Source organism: Oncorhynchus masou, chromosome 22 (assembly GCF_036934945.1).
Source record: "Oncorhynchus masou masou isolate Uvic2021 chromosome 22, UVic_Omas_1.1, whole genome shotgun sequence".
Taxonomy (NCBI): domain Eukaryota; kingdom Metazoa; phylum Chordata; class Actinopteri; order Salmoniformes; family Salmonidae; genus Oncorhynchus; species Oncorhynchus masou.
Window position 1 is genome coordinate 13,535,176 of NC_088233.1, and position 24,633 is coordinate 13,559,808.

The following is a 24,633-nucleotide window of genomic DNA, read 5'->3' on the forward strand; positions in this document are numbered from 1 at the left end:
AGCATGGAATATTAATACTTATTTTTTTTGTTGTACACACATATATATTTTTTTATATTTTACTGTTTTTGCATGATACTGGTGGCAGTTGTGAAAAGTCGATGGGTACTTTCCTCCAGTTGCTGAAGGGAAAAGATTTGCAGAGTTTTTCACAATTCCTGACATTTAATCCTAGTAAACATTACCTGTCTTAGGTCAGTTAGGATCACCACTTAATTTTAAGAATGTTTTTATTTCTTTCATATTCCAAACTTCCCAAGAAGTTTACATACACTCAATTAGTATTTGGTAGCATTGCCTTTAAATTGTTTAACTTGGGTCAAATGTTTCGGGTAGCCTTCCACAATCTTCCCACAATAAGTTTGGTGAATTTTGGCCCATTCCTCCTGACAGAGCTGGTGTAACTGAGTCAGGTTCGTAGGCCTCCTTGCACGCACACACTTCTTCAGTTCTGCCCACAAATTTGCTGTAGGATTGAGGTCAGAGCTTTGTGATGGCCACTCCAATACCTTGACTTTATTTTCCTTCAGCCATTTTGCCACAACTTTGGAAGTATACTTGTGGTCATTGTCCATTTGGAAGACCCATTTTACGACCAAGCTTTAACTTCCTGACTGATGTCTTGAGATGTTGCTTCATTATCTCCATTTTCCTTCCTCATGATGCTATCTATTTTGTGAAGTGCACCAGTCACTCCTGCAGCAAAGCACCCCCACAACATGATGCTGCCACCCTCGTGCTTCACGGTTGGGATGGTGTTCTTCGGCTTGCAAGCCTCCCCCTTTTTCCTCCAACATAATGATGGTCGTTATGGCCAAACAGTTCTAATTTTGTTTCATCAAACCAGAGGACATTTTTCCAAAAAGTACAATTTATGTCCCCATGTGCAGTTGCAAACTGTAGTCTAGCTTTTTAAGGCAGTTTTGGAGCAGTGGCTTCTTCCTTGCCGAGTGGCCTTTCAGGTTATGTTGATATAGGACTCGTTTTACTGTGGATATAGTTACTTGTGTACTTGTTTCCTCCAGCATCTTGACAAGGTCCTTTGCTGTTGTTCTGGGATTGATTTTCACTTCTTGCACCAAAGTAAATTCATCTCTAGGTAGACCTCATGGGTGACATTGTTGCCGGTGATGTAAGGCAGGTCCTCACCAGACAACAGGCCTGCAAGCCCTCAGTCCAGCCTCGCTCAGCCTATTGCAGACAGTCTGAGCACTGATGGAGGAATTGTGCGTTCCTGGTGTAACTCGGGCAGTTGTTGTTGCCACCCTCTACCTGTCCCGCAGGTGTGATGTTCGGATGTACCTGATCCTGTGCAGGTGTTACACATGGTCTGCCACTGCGAGGATGATCACCAGTCTGTCCTGTCTCTGTAGTGCTGTCTTAGGCGTCTCACAGTACGGACTTTGCGATTTATTGCCCTGGCCACATCTGCAGGCCTCATGCCTCCTTGCAGCATGCCTAAGGCACGTTCACACAGATGAGCAGGGACCCTGAACATCTTTCTTTTGTTGTTTTTGAGTCAGTAGAAAGGCCTCTTTAGTGTCCTAAGTTTTAATAACTGTGACCTTAATTGCCGACCGTCTGTAAGCTGTTAGTGTCTTAACAACCGTTCCACAGGTGCATGTTCATTAATTGTTTATGGTTCATTGAACAATAATGGGAAACCGTGTTTAAACCCTTTCCAATTAAGATCTGTGAAGTTATTTGGATTTTACAAATTATTTTTGAAAGACAGGGTCCTGAAAAAGGATGTTTCTCTTTGCTGAATTTATTTAAAAAAAAAATATATATATATATATATATATATATATATATGGCTTTTCAAGTATAAATGACCAAAGATACGATAGCCATATTTTCTGTTAATTACCAAAATGACTGACGATTTAGTTAAATTTGGTAAATTACTGGTAGCTTTGCAACGCTAATAACAAGCAAGCTGATGTTTTGCATCATTCTGGCTGAATTTGGTGTAGTCAACAATGAGGTAGAATAGGGCATAAATCAAGTGGTTTCGAAATGCATTCATTTTTGTAGATTGTGACATAGCCTAGTGGTTAGAGCATTGGGCTAGTAACCGGAAGGTTGTGAGTTCAAACCCCCAAGCTGACAAGGTTCAAATTTGTCGTTCTGCCCCTGAACAGGCAGTTAACCCACTGTTCCCAGGCCGTCATTGAAAATAAGAATTTGTTCTTAACTGACTTGCCTGGTTAAATAAAGGTAAAATAAAAATCCTATTCTCTATTTTCCTTATTTTTTTCAACCTTTCTTTCTCTCTCTCTAGTGTGGACTCCCATTGCTGTGACTGTTGTTCTGGTGGCTGCAGCCACTTTATGCAAGGAGCAAGGCATCACAGTCATCGCCATCTGCTGTGTCCACGAGGTTTTTGTTGCACAAGGGGTACGTTTGGAGAGGAGAAATAGGCGCTCAAACAATGTGAAACAAGGTGCAATCATAACATGATACGAGCTTTTGAAAAGAAAAGGCTTGACGCTCACTTACAATTAAACACGTAATACTATATTAACATAGTGTAATTTAGGTCAAAAACAGGATGTTTACACCGTCAATGAACCTTATCAGAATGACAACAAAATGGGAATGGACAAAATTGCACAACGGCTAAGGCAGGCCATGCCTGTAACCTCGTTCCACAGTGCAACACTCGCCATCGCTTCAACAATTACTCACCCTGCACGGTCACGCCCTCGCTTACTAAACCCAGTAATAGATTTGAGTTATTGGATGATTTTTTTTTAATGATACTGGCTAGCTCCCATTTTTACTACAAAAGGGTTACTTGAAAAGGAATGATGGTGAGCAGCTGTTTTGGCATCTCTCCCTCGTCTCGGACACTTTATCAACGATAAGGCCCCTGCTTGCATATAAAGAGGAGTCTTGGCTTTGGCTCCCTGATGCGTTTGTATCATGTAACTCGTTAGTCTATTTTTTCCCCAAAATATTTAAGGATCTTGATCCATCTGGTTATATTAGTTGAGGATTTGTTTGCACTTCATAGAACAGCCACTGTTTTGGTTTAAATGCTTGATTTCACTCTGTTGATTTGCCTTCAAGCTTAGTATTCAGACAAGGCTTGGCCTTGTATCCAGAAAACATTGTTAACTGATCAGTGTTTCTCAACTGGATGTCGACTAGAATGAAAAATCGACACAACTGACCTCTCCCACCCCCTTGTGAATCCTGTGTACATTTTACATTTACATTTAAGTCATTTAGCAGACGCTCTTATCCAGAGCGACTTACAAATTGGTGAATTCACCTTAACAGATAAGTCATTTAATTGTTTCTCTCACTGTCTCTCTCAATCCCCTTCTCCCTCTCTCTCGTTCTCTCCCCACCTATTGTTCTCTCCCCCCACCTCTCTCAGTTCACACTGCCCATGCTGTTGGATACACTCCTCCAGGTGCTGAGGGGTAAAGATGGTTTCCCATATGCTGTCCTGCAGACGCTCCTCAAGCTCATTGTCCTCATCATCAGCACCTTGCTGCTGGTCATCATCAGGGTCCAGGTCATCCAATCACAGCTTCCTGTTTTTACCAGGTGGGTGGAGCTGTTGATGTGTTTCCATGGCAGAAAAGATGGTGTGCATATTTTTGTTTCTGCTAGATTCCATGTTTTTGCACATGGTAGCCCCACCATTTGGAACAGTACATAGTCTATTACCTAATCAGTGACTGCTGTTCGACCTTAAAAGTGTAGGCTTAGATATAGTGAGAAACGCATTGCGTTTACAAGATCAATTGAGAAAATAAATATCGAACCTGCATTTTCAAGATGTTGAAATGTTTGTTTTGTGGTTTAAAGGGCTGTTGCAGTTCCCCAGATAGGATCGACAGGGCTCTAAGGTTGACTTTGGTCACATATGCTCCTAAATATTTTGCTGTGCAACCTGAAATTTTAATTTGGGAGCACTGCGCCTGTAATTTTTATTTCAGATAATTGTTGTAATGATTAGGCTTCACTGTAGCGTAGTTTCCAAGGCTCTAGAGAGTGCAGATTCATTAGTGTTATGGTTGTACCATTACTACAGAGAAAATGTTTTGTTTCTTCCCAAACAGTTCCTTGCTAAATGAATATTGCAAGGATTTTATTTTTAAAGGCTAGTACAAATGAATTGTAAATTAATGCAAATTAATGTTACGTTACCCTGCCCTTTGCTTTCTCTGCCTTTTTTTTGCAGTTGCAAAGTGTTAGCACGTTCATTCCGTTTAGGTGGGGTTTAGAGGGAGGTGTAATGATTCTATTGGTCAACCGATTTTGGAATGACGGTTCATCCTAAATATATATCCCAGCTAGCAGCTTATAATGATGGCCAGTACAGCTATGTTCGATGCCTAACTAACTTTCAATGCTGAGGCAACAATGTTTTGCCAACTAGCTAGCTAGTGTATAATTATTCGTTTACTTTTAAATGTAGGCTAAAAAGGGCTCAGTGGCCCACTGGGACTGACTAGGGCTGATGTGTTGAACGTATTACCGCCATATGTCACGTAGAGTAGGCCAGAAGGCTAAACTGGATAACCTCTCCCCTAACCTCTATCAAAATAAAAAGATGGCGGAACCGCAAAAGATCTTCTGTGCAAAGGTGTTTATTTACAAGTGATTCCGGAACAAAAAACAACAGTACTGCCATCAACGTCTACCTTATGGGACAGCTTAAAAACAATGCTGCCCCATCCACAGCTCAATCCAAACTGCCTCTCTAGAGACTGAAAGAGAGGCTCCTTTTGTAGGGCTAGCCCCTCCCCTCAGAACAATTAACCCTAATTAATTAACAATAGAAACCTACATTTTCAATGAACTAAACATACTAAAGGATATACATTGCAACACAGTTTTAAACAATATCCCAACATAACATTTAATACATTACATCACTACTGACAATATCTTTCAATATGCCCATATGCATTTATGAGCCATTTGGAACAGGCACTATAAAGCCAACCCAATTCCCTTAGCTCGGGTCCTTTTCCAGCATACCCGGAAGCTACAGAGATGGAGAGAGAGGAACAGAACAAACAAACAATGCGCTCATCCACAACATTGATAAGTATAATAATTGTATCTCTCAAATATGAGCATTGACAAGTGTGAAATGCATGCACCAAGACAGAAGTTAATTTGTGTGTCGACCCACATTGTTAACTTATCTTATAATGGCGCAGGGAGGGTTGATGAATATGTGTGTGCGTTAAAGAACCAAATGCTGCCCGCGGCCAGTGACGGACTTCTACGTCACATTACCTTCCTCCTCTCCTGAAGCGACCATGTTCGGGAGCCTTGATAGGTAGTCCGCCGTAACGTTCTCTTTTCCTGCCTTGTGACGGACACAGAACCTGAAGGGCTGGAGCTCCAGATACCACCTGGTCACACGAGAATTCCGGTCCTTCATGGTCTGGATCCAGGTCAGTGCTCTGTGGTCCGTGTGCAGGTCAAATTCCCTCCCAAGAAGGTAGTAACGGAGGCTATCTAGGGCCCACTTTATAGCCAGGCACTCCTTTTCGATTGTAGAATACCTGGTTTCCCTGGGCAACAGCTTCCGACTCAGGTACAGCACAGGAAGCTCTTCTCCTGGCTCCCCTTGGGCCAGTACAGCTCCAATTCCTACAGCCGAAGCGTCCACCTGCACGAGAAATCTCTTCTGAAAATCAGGGGTCTGGAGAACAGGGAATGAGCACAGTCGTTTTTTCAGTGTCATGAAGGCTTCCTCACACTCCTCAGTCCACTTCACAGGGTTGCTGGCCCCCTTCGAAGTGAGGTTGGTCAGAGGGACAGCGATGGTCGAAAACTGTGGAATGAATCTCCGGTACCACCCTGCCAGACCTAGGAAGGACTTCACCTGTGTCTTGGTTCTGGGTCGAGGGCTATTCCTGATGGACTCCACTTTCTCCACCTGAGGCGAATTACCGCCACACCGGCAGTCACCAGTTGCTAGCAAGTTATCCGATTGCACTGTATCCTGTCTAATATAACATACCGTCATTTCCGGACTATAAGCCGCTACTTTTTTCCCACGCTTTGAACCTCACGGTTTATACAATGACGCGGCTAATATTTGGGTTTTTCCCACTTTCACAAGATTCATGCCGCCAAAAAACTGAGCACCGTCACATAATGTGACGTAAATCGAGCGGGCTCAAACTTCACATCATTCTGATTATGGAAGTCATTTTGTCACCCTCATCATGGCAAAGACAGAGAAATGCATATGATGCAGCTTTCAAGTTGAAGGCGATCGATCTGGCTGTTGGAAAAGGAAATAGAGCTGCTGACAGCATGGAGCATTGTCAAAAAATCCACTATCATCAACGGGTTTCGAAAGGCTGGACTGCTGCGTGTTGAAGAGGGCAGCGATCCAACATCGGATGAAGCAATTCTGAGGCTATTCAACTCCGACACCAAAGGAGATGACTTCAGTGGTTTCAGTGCACAGGAGGAGGAAGATAGTGACCAATGACTTTCTTGGTAGGCTACTGTTTACTGCTATTTTTTACATGTTTGTTACAAGCCGTGTTTCGTTTAAAGGCTGTGTAAAGTTCATTTGTTTCAAAGTACCGGTAGGAACCTGCGGCTTATAGACGTGCGGCTTATTTATGTACAAAATACTACTACTTTTTTCTTCAGTGGGTGCGGTTTATATTCATGTGCGCTTAATAGTCCAGAAATTACGGTACCTACATCTAGCTAGGATGTAAACAAACTGGATCATTGGATGAGGCTGACCTGTCACTCCAAAACCGGTAGACCAATTGAGATGCATCATCTTAGACTCCCTCTTAACCCCTCCTACATGGAATGCGCCAAAACTTTGCCACCGCAAGGAAGGAAGTGTTTCATTCTAATCACGCTGAAAAGGTTTCAAAGTGTTGTTTTCTTTGCATTAATTTACAATTCATTTGTCATTAATTCATAAATCATGTCGTGGGCCATTCTAAAACTACTCGCGGGCAGTTTACCTTTGGTCTTCATTTTGTAAAGTATGTTACCTTATTAGCTAGCTAATAGGGCGGACCCCATTTAGTTGACTGGCCGATTGTTTGGTCCATAGGCTGTTGGTCGACCAAGATTTCTTTAGTTGAGCAATAGCATAAAATATATATATATATATATATATATATATATATACTGCTCAAAAAATAAAGGAAACTAGATCTGAATGAGTGAAATATTCTTATTAAATACTTTTTTCTTTACATAGGTGAATGTGCTGTCAACAAAATCACACAAATTATCAATGGAAATCAAATTTATCAACCCATGGATGTCTGGATTTGGAGTCACACTCAAAATTGCCGACTGTGACAGAGCCTGGGATCGAACCCGGGTCTGTAGTGACGCCTTAAACCACTGCACCACTCGGGAGGCCAAAATTATACTATTGTGTAACAAATGCGTTTCCTCCCGCTTTGCGTAGTGGTTGCTGTCCACAGTTCTGAAACACATCCGTGCGCTGTTGAATTAGTGTAAAGTTAACAACCAGTATATTGGTGTTGAGAACAATGCGACGGATGCAGCAGCAGTATGGGGAGATGAGAAAACTGCCCTTGCCTTATCGTCTAAGAAAAGTGAGGAGATAGGAAACTCTAAATAAAAAGGGTCTATAATCAATAGTTAAATGTGCCTGGCTTTATAAATCATACATTTGCTGTAACAGTCAAAAGTTTGGACACACCTACTCAAGGGTTTTTCTTTATATTTACTTTTATCTACGTAGTAAATTCTACGTCTGTAGAATAATAGTGAAGATATCAAAACTATTAAATTGCACATATGGTATCATGTAGTAACCAAACAAGTGTTAAATAAAAAAAATATATATTTTAGATTCGTCAAGGTAGCCACCCTTTGCCTTGATGACAGCTTTGCATTCTCTCAACCAGCTTCATGAGGTAGTTACCTGGAATGCTTTTCCAACAGTCTGAAAGGAGTTTCCACATATGCTGAGCACTTGACTGCTTTTCCTTCACTCTGCGGTCCCAAACCATTTCATTTGGGTTGAGGTCGGGTGATTGTGGAGGCCAGGTCATCGGATGCAGCACTCATCACTCTCTTTGGTCAAATGGCCCTTACACAGCTTGGAGGTGTGTTGGGTTATTGTCCTGTTGAAAAACAAATGATAGTCCCACTAAGCGCAAACCAGATGGGATGGCGTATCGCTGTGGTAGGCATGCTGGTTAAGTGTGTCTTGAATTCTAAATAAATCAGTGTCACCAGTAAAGCACCCCCACAGCATAACACCTCCTCCTCCATGCTTTATGGTGGGAACCACACATGCGGAGATCATCCGTTCACCTACTCTGCGTCTCACAAAGACACGGCGGTTGTAACCAAAAATCTCAAATTTGGACTCATCAGACCAAAGGACAGATTTCCACCAGTCTAATGCCCATTGCTCATGTTTCTTGGCCCAAGCAAGTATCTTTTTCTTATTGGTGTCCTTTAGTAGTGGTTTCTTTGCAGCAATTCAGCCATTAAGGCCTGATTCACGCTTCTCCTCTGAACAGTTGATGTTAAAATGTGTCTGATACTTGAACTCTGAGGTGCAATCTGAGGTGCAGTTAATTGCTGATTTCTGAGGCTGGTAACTCTAATGAACTTATCCTCTGCACCAGAGGTAACTCTGGGTCTTCCTTTCCTGTGGCGTCCCTCATGATAGCCAGTTTTATCATAGTGCTTGATGGTTTTTGAGACTGCACCAAGAGCGCTCAGGACCTCAGACTGGAGCGAAGGTTCACTTTTCAACATGACAACAACAATAATCACAAAGCGAAGATCACGCAGGAGTGGCTTCGGGGGAAGTCTCTGAATGTCCTTGAGTGGCTCAGCCAGAGCCCGGACTTGAACCCGATCGAACATCTCTAGAGAGACCTGAAAATAGCTGTGCTGAGACAAGCTTTTAAATGGACGGTGGTTAGCTCAATGACTGGAAGTCTATGGGAACAGAGAGCATGTCATTGTGCTAATAGCAATGCACCCCCACCCCCGCACATAGGTAACAACTGTCCAGTGTATGTTAACGTTATGCATGGGGTCAGTGGTCAGCTGTACAATCGCAGCGTGAGTGGTGGACGAGAGAGTAGTCAGTCATTGTGGCCCTGTGACCGAGGGAGGCCGGTGCGGTGGTCATTGAATATATTGGTTAATCCAACCCCCTGCTTACTCATGCCAGGTATGATGGAACACATTTGGATTCCGGGAGTCCAGGCACACGCACAAACAAAATGTGGATACGTAGCAGACATATTTTTTAGGATATCCAGGGATTTAAACTAAATCCATGGTCATTGTATAATTCCTCAGTGGAATGTGAAATATTGTTTTTTGTTCCAGGTTTTAAATCTTAACTGGGTCAGGGAGTGTCTGGCTCAACTGCATCAGAAGGACTTGTCAATACAGGCAGGAACAACTGAATGGCATCATGACGATAACATTCCTAAAGATTATTTTTTTTGTAATTCTTGAGCAGTTTATCTACTGGCTGTCTCCAGATTGTATTGCTGAATTAGTGTTATCGGAAAAATAACAATTTCCTAGACATAACAATGCTGCATATTTGGATAATCACCATCTTTGTGTGTGAGCTAACAGTCATTGGTTTATCCCTTACTGATGACTTCTGAATGGTGCTCCTCCTTATAGCCATGTAGACTATAACTCCATAAATCTCGTGGTCCTGAGGTATGTAAATCATGAATGCCAGCCCCTTCACAGTCATGAGAGGCTATTTTCTTTGGAACCAAACGAGGGTCAATGGGAGGTGGTGAAGGCTAAAAAATATATATACTGAAGCCATTGTAGTGTTAAACTGTTAACTTTTATAGCACTTTTTTAAAACTGTCAAATCGCTTTAAGCGTGGAAAAAAGACATGCAATTTTGGAAAACAAGATAAATGGGTCAATAGACAATAATGGCAGGCAGGGTAGTTCATACATGGCTTGAGCATTCAGCCCCAGGAGGAAAGCTACAATAGAGGTAGTTTGGAGTTGAAACGGGGGGGCTCACATCCAGGGGGATTCAGACTGGTCCATAGCTGTTCATCAGAGCACCCTGGCCCTTGCCGTCTCTGAAACAATGCTCCTCAGTAGTGGTTTCTGAAGTCAGACTCCATGGGTAGAACATTAAAACGGCATTCTACTCTAAAATGAATGGAAATACAATTATGCTGATATCTAAAATATAATTTCCACTTCCAGAAATGAGGCAAACAATATATTGGTTAAATTCTTTGTTAAAATTATTTTAACAAACAATATATTGGTTAAATTGTTTGTTAACCTCGACGTATCCGGGAGCGTAATCCGGGACGTAACCGGGAGTGTAATCATAGCCTCAAGCTCATTAGCATAACGCAACGTTAACTATTCATGAAAATCGCAAATGAAATGAAAGAAATATTCACTCACAAGCTTAGCATTTTGTTAACAACACTGTCATCTCAGATTTTCAAAATATGCTTTTCAACCATCGCTACACAAGCAATTGTGTAAGAGGTATTGATAGCTAGCATAGCATTAGCCTAGCATTCAGCAGGCAACATTTTCACAAAAACAAGAAAAGCATTCAAATAAAATCATTTACCTTTGAAGAACTTCTCAATGAGGAGACTCTCAGTTAGATAGCAAATGTTCAGTTTTTCCAAAAAGATTATTTGTGTAGGAGAAATCGCTCCGTTTTGTTCATCACGTTTGGCTAAGAAAAAACTCAGAAAATTCAGTCATTACAACTCCAAACTTTTTTCCAAATTATCTCCATAATGTCGACAGAAACATGGCAAACGTTGTTTAGAATCAATCCTCAAGGTGTTTGTCATTTATCTATTCGATGATAAATCATTCGTGGCAGTTGTTTCTCCTCTGAACCGAATGGAAAAGTGGACGCAGCTGGAGATTGCGCAATAATTTCGACGGAGGACACCAAGCGGACACCTGGTAAATGTAGTCTCTTATGGTCAATCTTCCAATGATATGCCTACAAATACGTCACAATGCTGCAGACACCTTGGGGAAATGACAAAGTGTAGGCTCATTCCTGGCGCATTCACAGCCATATAAGGAGACATTGGAACACAGCGCCTTCATTTCCTGTTTGAAATTTCATCTTGGTTTCACCTGTAGCATAAGTTCTGTGGCACTCACAGATAATATCTTTGCAGTTTTGGAAACGTCAGTGTTTTCTTTCCAAAGCTTTCAATTATATGCATAGTCAAGCATCTTTTCGTGACAAAATATCTTGTTTAAAACGGGAACGTTTTTTTATCCAAAAATTAAAAGAGTGCCTCCTATATCGAAGAAGTTAAAATTATTTTAACATATTGGACCATGCATATAGCCTATGCATGGTATGCTATTAGCAATAATCATTATCAACTGTAGCCCATCTGATGCAGTGTAATGGCTATAAATAAATAGGTTGAAGCATGGGGTTGTCTATCTGCATTTTTACCCTATTGGGCTCGTCATTTGTAGAGTAGCGGGTGTAATGAAAACATCTTCAGCTTGTGGTTCAGAACAATTAAATTGCAGGTTGGAAAAAAATGTGTCAAGAAGGTACACGTTTTAACAACCATGAATTAATTCAGGCTTTCGTATATTAGAACATACGTTGGCCATATAAAATGTAAACGTGTGCTGCTGACATGAGTTTGAGTTGGCTTATTTAGCCTATTTTTGCAGCTTATATTCCATTCTGGGAATTCCCTCACTCTGGCACTCACAACTGGAATGCGCCTCGAGAGGAATATTTCAAAGTAAATGTGGACCGTTCCAGCATCTTCAGAATCGACCTCAACGGAAATATTTCTCCATGTTCTATGTTTTTGGGGCGCGGCGACAATGGTTTTGCCATACCACGGCACCACAGCTAAATGACTGCTGCCAATGATAGGATATCAGTACTTGCCCACAACAGCTAACCCTCATTTACTCTTGTTTTAATTCACGTCCTCATGAAATATCTGTCACCTGCGTCATTGGGCTGGTTGACGTAAATGGCAGAAGTTTGATTTCAAACCAATGCAGATACTCTGTTTATAACTGAACCTTGGTTAAAGAAGTCTATGCGTCTCTGACAATGTATGCGTCTCTTACAATGTTTTTAGGTCTGACAGAGAAGGGGGCGTCGCCATATACTATACATACAGAGCAACTTAAGTCTAAGGAATTTGGATGTCTAGTCCTGAATGTGAGCCTTAGTAATAATGTTCATCTGATGCTAGTGGGAATTTATTGCCCTCCCTAAGCCTCATTATGTGCTCTTAGTAAATTGTCTGACCTGCTGTCTAACTATGCTAAATCCGATCAACTGAAAGATATTTGTACTGAGCTGAATCTAACTTGGCTGAAAATTAAACCAACTCACCCCAACAAATGCTTATAAGTTTGTAAAAGTTTATAGCCAATGGGATATTTGCTTATGAGTTCAGTGACCATTGTCCCATTGCTTGCATAAGAAATGGTAAGATACCTACATCTCGCTTATGCATTATTACAGAGACATTTAGGGAATTTTTATGAGAAACATTTGTCTTAACTGGGATTGTGACTGGTAGGTTGTCAACTATCACTGACTTGGATCAGGCCCCCAATTGCTTTATTTCCCTGTATAACTCTGTTACAGATAATCATGTGCCGTACAAAAAACTAAGGGTAAAAGATCTAATCCTTAGTAAACAAATAAATTACAGGAAATACATTTAGCTTTGTCTAAGGCTAGACTGACTGACTGATTATATGTCTGATTAACAGTCCTTCACACATTTGAGGAATAGGTGTCTATATCTGGTTAGAAAAGCAAAATCAATGTATTTCGGAGACCGGTGCTAATTTCCTGAAAGTGGTTAAATATTTGAAACAAGTCTCCATCCCCTTGTTTACCCAGCAGGTTTTGTCAGCCTCTGGTCCCATACTAGACCAAAATGGAATTTTGTGGGGATTTTAATAATCATTTTGCTTCAGCTTGCCACCTGTTTGAAAATATAGTCTCTGAAAATGTATCTAATTCCACTGGAGGGAGTCCTTTAGTCAATTCAGAATAGAATGTAGAGCATGATGCACTAAACTGGCATACTTTATTTTCATTTCAACTAGGGTTTTCACGATACGACGATACCTGTAGATTGGAAAAGGAACAAACCGCATTATTAAATGTTTTGTCCCCTCGTCAATCTATGCACAATAGCCCATAATGACAAAGCAAAAACAGTTTTTTTTACAGGTGTATAAAATAAAACTGAGATGGTACATTTACATAAGTATTCAGACCCTTCACTCAGTACTTTGTTGAAGCACATTTGGCAGTGATTAGAGACTCGAATCTTCTTGGGTATGATGCTACAAGCTTGGCACCTGTATTTGGGGAGTTTCATTCTTCAATGCAGATCCTCTCATGCTCTGTAATGTTGGATGGGGAACATCACTGCACAGCTATTTTCAGGTCTCTCCAGTAGAGGTCGACCGATTTAATCGGTATGGCTGATTAATTGGGGACGATTTCAAGTTTTCATAACAATCGGAAATCTGCTTATTTTTTTGCCATTTTTTTTTTTATACCTTCATTTAACTAGGCAAGTCAGTTAAGAACACATTCTTATTTTCAATGACGACCTAGGAACGGTGGGGTAGCTGCCTTGCTCAGGCGCAGAACGACAGATTTTCACCTTGTCAGCTCGGGGGAACCAATCTTGCAACCTTACAGTTAACTTGTCCAACGCTATAACGACCTGCCTCTCGTTGCACTCCACAAGGAGTGTTACGCGAATGCAGTAAGCCAAGGTAAGTTGCTAGCTAGCATTAAACTTATCTTATAAAAATCAATCAATCATAATCACTAGTTAACTACACATGGTTGATATTACTAGATATTATCTAGCATGTCCTGCGTTGCATATAATCTGACTGAGCATACAAGCATAAAAGCATCTAAGTATCTGACTGAGCAATGGTAGGCAGAAGCAGGCACGTAAACATTCATTCAAGCAGCACTTTCGTGAGTTTTGCCAGCAGCTCTTCGTTGTGCGTCAAGCACTGCGCTGTTTGACTTCAAACTTATCAACTCCCGAGATGAGGCTGGTATAACTGAAGTGAAATGGCTAACTAGTTAGCGCGCGCTAATAACGTTTCAAACATCACTTGCCCTGAGCCTTCTAGTAGTTGTTCCCCTTGCTCTGCATGGGTAACGCTGCTTCGATGGTGGCTGTTGTCGTTGTGTTGCTGGTTCGAGCCCAGGGAGGAGCGAGGAGAGGGATGGAAGCTATACTGTTACACTGGCAATTCTAAAGTGCCTATAAGAACATCCAATAGTCAAAGGTTAATGAAATACGAATGGTATAGATGGAAATAGTCCTATAATTCCTATAGTAACTACAACCTAGAACTTCTTACCTGGGAATATTGAAGACTCATGTTAAAAGGAACCACCAGCTTTCATATGTTCTCATGTTCTGAGCAAGGAACTGAAACGTAAGCTTTCTTGCATAGCACAAATTGCACTTTTACTTTCTTCTCCAACACTTTGTTTTTGCATTATTTAAACCAAATTGAACATGTTTCATTATTTATTTGAGGCTAAATTGATTTTATTGATGTATTATATTAAGTTAAAATAAGTGTTCATTCAGTATTGTTGTAATTGTCATTATTACAAATAAATAAATTAAAATTGGCCGATTTAATCGGTATCGGCTTTTTTGGTCCTCCAATAATCGGTATCGGCGTTGAAAAATCATAATCGGGTGACCTCTACTCTCTAGAGATGTTCGATCGGTTTCAAGTGGTTTGCTCTGGCTGGGCCACTCAAGGACATTCAGCCACTCCTGCGTTGTCTTGGCTGTGTGCTTAGGGGCGTTGTGCTGTTGTAAGGTGAACCTTCTCCCCAATCTGAGGTCCTGAGTGCTCTGGAGCAGGTTTTCATCAAGGATCTCTGTACATCTTTCCCTCGATCCTGACTAGTCTCATCGTCCCTGTCGCTGAAAAACATCCCCACAGCATGCTGCCACCACCATGCTTCACCGTAGGGATGGTGCCAGGTTTCACCCAGACGTGACACTTGGCACTCAGGCCAAAGAGTTCAATCTTGGTTTCATCAGACCAGAGAATCTAGTTTCTCATGGTCAGAGTCTTTTAGGTGCATTTAGGCAAACTCCAAGCGGGCTGACATGTGCCTTTTACTGGGGAGTGTCTTCCGTCTGGCTACTCTACCATAGAGTCCTGATTGGTGGAGTGCTGCAGATATGGTTGTCCTTATGAAAGGTTCTCCCATCTCCACAGAGGAACTGGTCAGAGTGACCATCGGGTTCTTGTTCACTTCCCTTACCAATGCCTTTCTCCCCCGATTGCTCAGTTTGGCTGGGTGCCCAGCTCTAGGAATGTTTGAAACTTCTTCCATTTAAGAATGATGGAGGCCACTGTGTTATTAGGTACATTTTAATGCTGCAGAAATGTTTTGGTACCCTTCCCCAGATCTGTGCCTCGACACAATCCTGTCTCAAGTACTACGGACAATTCCTTCGACTTCATGGCTTGGTTTTTGCTCTGACATGCACTGTCAACTGTGGGACATTATATAGACAGTTGTGTGCCTTTCCAAATCATGTCCAATCAAGTGAATTTACCACAAGTGGACTCAAATCAAGTTGTAGAAACATCAAGGTTAATCAATGGAAACAGGATGCACCTGAGCTTAATTTCGATTCTCATAGCGTAGTGTCTGAATACTTACGTAAATATTGTAAATATTCTGTTTTCATATTTATCAAATTGATTTATATAGCCCTTCTTACATCAGCTGATATATCAAAGTTTTGATATATATATATATATATATATCTGAATCTGATATCTCAAAGTGCTGTACAGAAAACCAGCCTAAAACCCCAACGGCAAGCAATGCAGGTGTAGAAGCATGGTGGCTAGGAAAAACTCCCTAGAAAGGCCAGAACATAGGAAGAAACCTAGAGAGGAACCAGGCTATGAGGGGTGGCCAGTCCTCTTCTGTCTATGCTGAGTGGAGATTATAACAGAACATGGCCAATATGTTAATGTTCATAAATGACTAGCATGGTCAAATAATAATAATCACAGTAGTTGTCATGGGTGCAACAAGTCAGCACTTCAGGAGTAAATGTCAGTTGGCTTTTCATAGCCGACCATTCAGAGTATCTCTACCACTCCTGCTGTCTCTAGAGAGTTGAAAACAGCAGGTCTGGGACAGGTAGCACGTCCGGTAAACGGGTCAGTGTTCCATAGCCGCAGTCAGAACAGTTGAAACTGGAGCAGCAGCACGGCCAGGTGGACTGGGGACAGCAAGGAGTCATCATGCCAGGTTGTCCTGAGGCATGGTCCTAGGGCTCAGGTCCTCCAAGAGAAAAAGAAAGAAAGAGAGAATTAGAGAGCATACTTAAATTCACACAGGACACCGGATAAGACAGGAGAAATACTCCAGATATAAAAAACTGACCCTAGCCCCCCAACACAAACGACTGCAGCATAAATATTGGAGGCTGAGACCAGAGAGGTCAGGAGGCACTGTGGCCCCATTCGATGATACACCCGGACAGGGCTAAACAGGCAGGCTATAACCCCACCCACTTTGCCAAAGCACAGCCCCCACACCACTAGAGGGATACCTTCAACCACCAACTTACCATCCTTAGACAAGGATGAGTATAGCCCACAAATATCTCCGCTATGGCACAACCCAAGGGGGGGCGCCAACCCAGACAGGAAGACCATGTCAGCGACTCAACCCACTCAAGTGACGCACCCCTCCTAGGGACGGCATGGAAAAGCATCAGTAAGCCAGTGACTCAGCCCCTGTAATAGGGTTAGAGGCAGAGAATCCCAGTGGAGAGAGGGGAACCGGCCAGGCAGAGACGGCAAGGGCGGTTCGTTGCTCCAGAGCCTTTCCATTCACCTTCACACTCCTGGGCCAGACTACACTCATATGACCTACTGAAGAAATGAGTATTCAATAAAGACTTAAAGGTTGAGACCGAGTCTGCGTCTCTCCTAATCCTGCCAAATGAGCGGGCAGGCAGTGCCTATAGCATATCATAATCACATAAATGAATTGGTTATAAACTCTGAACACCGTATTATTTATACTTGTTTTGTGTTTGCACTTCCAAATTGTTGGAAAAAAAATGCTCCTATTTCTTGATCTCATTATTGTTATTTTTACTGTTATTATTATAATAAGTAATGTTTTTATCATTAGTAGGCTTAGTATAGCAGCCTTGTATAACCACCATCGAGCTGTAGGCCTAAGAACACATCTTGTTCAGTCTTAATATCGTAGCTTACTTAGGCTTACTTATATTTCAATACTTCTATATCAATCAGTCATTCATTCATGTCATCACACAGCATACGAGTTATTCATAATTTGAAATGCAATCAAGCATTTTTTTTTAAATAAATAAAATAAAGCGAGCTTTGAATAATTAGCTTTCCGTTTCAGAAATGTTATTCACAAATTAATGCAACTGTTTTTAATATTTGCTGTAATAAAATCTTGACAAAAAAAAACATTACATATGCTTATACTTTAGCGTTTCCATTTTCTTAATGGTCCAAAAAATTATGAATCTATACAGCACCTGTTTGACACGCATAATATGCACATAGCGCTTGCTCCTTACCTTTTTCTCCAGTAGTCACATTTATTCCACTCATCTGACTTTCCCTTTACCTCCTGAGCAACCTGTAAATATTCCCCCGTTTCGAGGTTATTTGCCACGTCCTCAGCATCCATTTTGCTGTCACAACCACAAATACCTAGGTGTCAGAGGTTAGACAGTAAACTCCTTCCAGACTCACATTAAGCATATCCAGTCCAAAATTAAATTTAGAATCGGCTTCCTATTTAGCAACACAGGCTCCTTCACTCATGCTGCCAAACATAAACTCGTAACTCTGACTATCATACCGATTCTTGACTTCGGCGATGTCATTTACAAAATAGCCTCCAACACTCTAGTTAGCAAACTGGCTGTAGTCTATCACAGTGCCATCTGTTTTGTCACCAAAGCCCCATGTACTGCCCACCACTGCGATCTGTATGCTCTTGTTGGCTGGCCCTCCCAACATATTTGTTGCCAAACCCACTGGCTCCAGGTCATCTATAATTCTTGGCTAGGTAAAGCCCTGCCTTATCTCAGTGCACTGGTCACCATAGCAACACCCACCCGTAACACGAGCTCCAGCAGGTTTATTTCACTGGTCATCCCCAAAGCCAACACTTCCCTTTGGTCGCCTTTCCTTCCAGTTCTCTGCTGTCAATGACTGGAACTAATTGCAAAAATCATTGAAGCTGGAGACTTACATCTCCCTCTCTAACTTTAAGCATCGGCTGTCAGAGCAGCTTACCGGTCACTGTACACAGCCAATCTGTAAATAGCACACCCAACTACCTCATCCCCATATTGTTACTTATCCTCTTGCTCTTTTGCACCCCAGTATCTCTACTTGCACATCATCATCTGCACATCTATCACTCCAGTGTTAATGCTAAATAGTAATTATTTTGCCTCTATGGCCTATTTTTTTGCCTTACATCCCTCCCTACTCTTCTACATTTCCACACACTGTACATAGATTTTTCTGTTGTGTTATTGACTGTACGTTGTTTATCCCATGTGTAACTCTGTTGTTTTTGTCAAACTGCTTTGCTTTATCTTGGCCAGGTTGCAGTTGTAAATGAGAACTTGTTCTCAACTGGCCTACCTGGTTAAATAAAGGTGAAAAAAAAAATATATATATATATATATATGTTACGTGTTCAGAGTTTATAACCAATTCATTGATGTGATTATGATATGCTATAGGCACTGCCTGTCCGCTCATTTGGCAGGATTAGGCAGCTGCCTGTGGCGGCAGATTGACGAGGGTAGCATTTCCTGAGCTAAACTGACCATTACGTACCTCCAACAACACATAAAACCTCTCATAATTCTGCCCGAAAAACAATGACCATTTCTCTCAACCAGTGGCATATTTGCTTTTTAGGTGAGCGCTGATGCCGCCCTTTGATAAGCTGTGCACACTTTGTCAAAGGCAGCGGCGCAAATATTTTGCATGTCCATTCCCAGCACGCCTCGCCAGATTGCTGTTGTAGAGACGCAACATTCAGTGGAAAAAATGACCTAACATAAATTCTGTAGCCGATATAGGATATGGTAGAAAGAATGTGGCCTTTTCTGAAGCCTTCAGGCTGGAGATAAATTGTATGACAATGTAATGAGAGACACTTTTTACATCATGCAGGATTCTCCAATCAAGTAGCCTAACCTAAACACCGCTCAATCAAATAAAAAACATCAGCTGTCATGTTAACAAAGCAACATATCCTAAAAACAGGACAAGTCAAAGTAAAATGGACAATCAACTGTTGTCCAGGAGTTTCACCCCATTGACATGATCAGTGGTTTCATAGCGAAAAATAAAATACTTCTGCATTGCCGCTGAGTAAACACATTACAAATATGCAAGCGATAACTCCTGATAAAGTTGTGTAGTTAATATTCAGAGCTTAAATAGCCAAATTGATTATTCACTGGAATCCAAACTAATAAAGCCAATGCAATGCATAGACGTCTATAAATTACATATTTTCAAATTTCATTCAGAACCAATAATGAGCCTGCTTATAACATCTGTAAAATAAGTATGTTCAATATCAGGAAAATAAGTATTTTCAACTGTTTATCAGAACAGAAAATGAACCTGATTTCATTGTCCCGAAAATACGTTTTATTCAACGTCTGGAAAAGATGCCTTTTCAGCATCCTGGAAAATAAATAATTTAAACATACAGAAAATACTTTTTCACCTTTCATTCAGATCCTAATTTGAATGTAACTTCAACGTCGAGAAAATACCTCTTAGACATATTTTCAACGTCCGGCTGCAGGTCACACCTGTAATTTTTGTCCCATGGCAGTAATTTGGCAGTAATTTTTACATGGCAGAAGAGTAACAATTCCAGCAAGAATAACCTACAGTTTTCTGGCGAACTCCAATGTCCTCTGATAATGCTAGTCCCCTGCGAATTGACATCCTTGTGTTTTGAGAGAACTGCCTGAGCTGACAGGTGTTGCTCACATTTAGCGCAAGAAAACAATAACTGATTTGATCAATTGAACTAAGTGCTGCGCATAATCTATGTATAAATAGCCTACATGTTGCCTATCAACTTTCACATGTTTTGTGCGTATGAATTGAATATTACCAAATGCATCAGTAAAAAATATTGTGCCTATTTAATGCAACCCTTGCTGTTAATAGATTGCAAAGCAGCAGTATACAACTGACCTAAATGTTTGGAAATGATAGGTTAACTTTCTCATCCATAGCCTTAAAATGCATCTCAAGTGCAATTGCACTGTTTAGCTCACGTCTGAAGGCTGGGGGTCATTTAGAACATACTGCGGGTCTCTAAAATATCCTAATGATTATGATCACACTTCCTCAGTTCAAAAATTATGGTTTAGAAACTTGGGAACCAAGCTGGAGTTATCAGTTTTGCCCCATCAATACTGTATCTTCACGCCTAGAATAAAAAATGTCCAGGCTTGAGTCATAACTGTGTCGTGTCTTTGGCTATGCCGGATTAAGTTATATGACATGCTATTCTATAAAATAATTTCTCTGTAATTCATATTACCTGATTAAGCTAATCAGTTGAATGTAATTAACTAGAAAGTTGGGGCACCACAAAATAATATTTATAGAGCTGTTATCTTCTGAATAAACTCTTAATGACCTCGTAATCTTTTACATCAATAGCAGTCAATATTTAATCGTCACCTTGTTTAGTCTCATCTGAAAGTTGTAAATTCTTGGTTATCTTCACGAACCCTGGCTAACAAGTTGAATCAGCAATACAAAATTGGGTTATGTATTTACTAAATACTTAAATAATCACACAGAATTACATCTAGACAGAATGGATCATACATTGATTACAAATTATGTCATAAAGAAAACGTCCCTGGTGGACGAGCCGACATGACGGCTGGTTACACAAAGGAAAGGGGGTTGGGTTTGTGTTTCCTCCTGACAGAGCTGGTGTAACGGAGTCAGGTTTGTAGGCCTCCTTTTTTTTCAGTTCTGCCCCCAAATGTTCTATAGGATTCAGGTCATGGCTTTGTGATGGCCACTCCAAAACCTTGACATTGTTTTCCTTCAGCCATTTTGCCACAACTTTGTGGGTATGCTTTGGGTCATTGTCCATTTGGAAGACCCATTTTACAACCAAGCTTAACTTTCTGACCTATGTCTTGATGTTGGCTTCAATATGTCTTGTTGTTGGCTCCAATATATCCACAATTTTCCTCCCTCATGATGCCATCTATTTTGTGAAGTGCACCAGTCCCTCATGTAGGAAAGCACCCCCACAACATGATGCTGCCACCCCAGTGCTTCATGGTTGGGATGGTGTTCTTCGGCTTGCAAGCCTCCCCCTTTTTCCTCCAACCTAACGATGGTCATTATGGCCAAACAGTTCTATTTTTGTTTCGTCAGACCAGAGGACATTTATTCAAAAAGTACGATCTTTGTCCCCATGTGCAATTGCAAACCGTAGTCTTGCTTTTTTATGGGGGTTTTGGAGTAGTGGCTTCTTCCTTGCTGAGCGGCCTTTCAGGTTATGTTGATATAGGACTTGTTTTACTGTGGATATAGATACTTTTGTACCTGTTTCCTCCAGTATCTTCACAATTTCCTTTGCTGTTGTTCTGGGATTGATTTGCACTTATCCCACCAAAGTACATTAATCTCTAGGAGACTGAACACGTCTACTTCCTGGGCGGCTGCGTGGTCCCATGGTGTTTACACTTGCGTATTATTGTTTGTACAGATGAACGTGGTACCTTCAGGCGTTTGGAAATGGCTCCCAAGGATAAACCAGACTTGTGGAGGTCTACAATTGTTTTCTGAGGTCTTGGCTGATTTCTTTTGATTTTCCCATGATGGCAAGCAAAGAGGCACTGAGTTTGAAGGTAGGCCTTGAAATACATTCACAGGTACACCTCCAATTGACTCAAATTATATTGATTGGCCTATCAGAAGCTTAAAGCCATAACATAATTCTCTGGAATTTTGCAAGCTGTTTAAAGGCGCAGTCAACTTAGTGTATTTAAACGTCTGACCCACTGGAATTGTGCATTTTAAGTGAAATAATCTGTCTGTAAACTATTGTTGGAAAACGTATGTGTCATGCACAAAGTAGATGTCAAAACCGACTTGCCAAAACTAGTTTGTTAATAAGAAATTTGTGGAGTGGTTGAAAGGCGAGTTTTATTGACTCCAACCTAAGTGTATGTAAACTTCCCACTTCAACTGTATGTTGAAATCGTCAGAGTTATTTGTATGTGCTCTAGAGAACAATATATACTTAGTTTTACCTGAATTCAATTAATTTCATTTTTACAGACAAGTCAATATTGTTAATGTAAATCGTAAGAAGGACAAAGTATTGACCCCTGCAGGGGTCAGTAGTTATACCATCAGTAGATACACAGTTCTATCTGTCAAGTACTTTTACACCAGTTACAATTTAGCCTGATCTAGACCAATTGAGGAAAACCTCTGAATTAGTAGTGAGTGATCAACAGTATGGAAGGTCAATGAAGAGGGCAGCACAATGTTGCCTTTTATCCATACAGTTAACCACATTGTTTATAACTTGGGATACAGCAGAGATAGTGCTATGGCCTGGTCTAGAACTGACTGACTGTACATTTATAACATATTTCAAAGATAAGAAAGTTCTTAGCTGAGAAGGAATCAACGATTCTAATATTTTAGCTAAGCAAGAAAGTTTAGAAATAGGTTCATAATTATTTAGGTCACAAGGGTCACCACGTTTTGTGAAGGGGCCACCTTCAAAACCTTGGGCATAGTAACAGATATATGTGTCAGTTTTTTTTTTAAGTGGATAATGATTCATCAATCTGGGGCAGAGCTGCATCACAAATGCATGAAACATATCAGCCGCAGTGGATTTGTTTTACATCAATCTTGAGTAAGGCATCTAGCACATCACAGGTAGTAAATTGTTTAAATAAAAAGAAAGATTCACTAGAAGTTGACTGGTTAACAATCGAGCCAGATACAGAGGGAAGAGCAGACAATTGACTGACCAAGGTCAACTTGATGAGAACATTTGTTTAAAATCTCCTTTGGTGAGATATGGATTTGTCCATCGTTTGTAACTATACTGAACAACAATATATATGCAACGTGTAAAGTGTTGGTCCCATATTTTCATAAGATAAAATAAAAGATCCCAGAAATGTTCCAAAGCTTAATTCTCTCCAATTTTGTACACACATTTGTTTACATCCTTTTTAGTGAGCATTTCTTCTTTGCCAAGATAATTCATCCACCTGACAGGTGTGGCATATTAAGAAGCTGATTAAACAGCATGATCATTACACAGGTGCACCTTTTGCTGGGGACATTAAAAGGTTACTCTAAAATGTGCCGTTTTGTCACACAACACAATGCCACAGATGTCTCAACTTTTGAGGGATCATGCAATTGGCATGCTGACTGCAGGAATGTCCACCAGAGCTGTTGCCAGAGAATTTAATGTTAATTTCTCTACCCTAAGCCGCCTCCCTTGTTTTTGAGAATATAGCGACATGTCCAACCGGCCTCACAACCATGTGTAATCATGCCAGCCCAGGACCATCCAGCTTCTTCACTTGTGGGCTCGTCTGACAACTGATAAGACTGAGGTGTATTTATGTCTGTAATGAAGCCCTTTTGGGGGGGGGAACTCATTCTGATTGGCTGGACCTGGCTCCCCAGTGGGTGGACCTATGCCCTTCCAGGACTAGCCATGGCTGCGCCCCCTCCCCAGTCGTGAAATCCATAGATTAGGGACTCATTCATTTATTTAAACTGATTTCCTTATGAACTGTAACTCTGTAAAACGTTGATTGTTGCGTGGTGCGTTTTATATTTTTGTTAAGTCTATTTTCTGTAGGTTATTTTTGGTTGCGTTTCTTTATTAAAGGTTTAGGAAAAACTTCATCTAATTTGCTGGTTTTAGATGAGTGAAACCCTATCTTTCCTCAATGAGGTCCTATTGTTTTGCTTTTTGTAATGTTGGATTTTCTATTTCTGTTGTAAGTCTTGTCTACATTGACCGATACCGTTTTTGCAATGGAAATGTCATCGAATTGACCCTAAAGGCACATTTTAATGCCATACCATGCAACAAGTGGGTCTGCTGTTCCTGTAATGTGCAAGAAAAAGTTAGTTGAATTCTTTAGTTTTTGCCAAGGAAGTACCGTCAGTCAATAAACCTTAGTTAAATTTCCAATGCCCCTTCCTCGTGGAAAGTCTGTCATAGTTATATGGAGGGACATAAGTTGATGATCTATTTCCTCAATCAATACTTTTCTTCACTTTTGCCACCATTGAAAAGGATATGAGAAAATAATCAATCCGACGAGCTTGATTAAGCCGCCTCCAATTATATATTACGAGATCTGGGTTTTTAAGCTTCCAAATATCAGTCAATTCCAAAGTGTCCATAATATTCAGAATCTCTTCAAATTAGTGGATTCGACTATTTCAGCCACACCCGTTGCTGACAGGTAT

The 24,633-nt window shown here is 40.9% G+C and overlaps 1 protein-coding gene across 1 annotated transcript in view; it reads left to right on the forward strand.

Moving 5' to 3' along the window:
• tmtc3 (transmembrane O-mannosyltransferase targeting cadherins 3) overlaps positions 1-24,633 on the forward strand; it is a 128,825-nt gene that overhangs the window by 38,039 nt on the left and 66,153 nt on the right. Inside the window, exons 5-6 of the mRNA XM_064929340.1 lie at positions 2,285-2,400; positions 3,389-3,561. Of these exons, the coding sequence (XP_064785412.1) occupies positions 2,285-2,400; positions 3,389-3,561 (289 nt within the window). The remainder of the gene's footprint in view (positions 1-2,284; positions 2,401-3,388; positions 3,562-24,633) is intronic.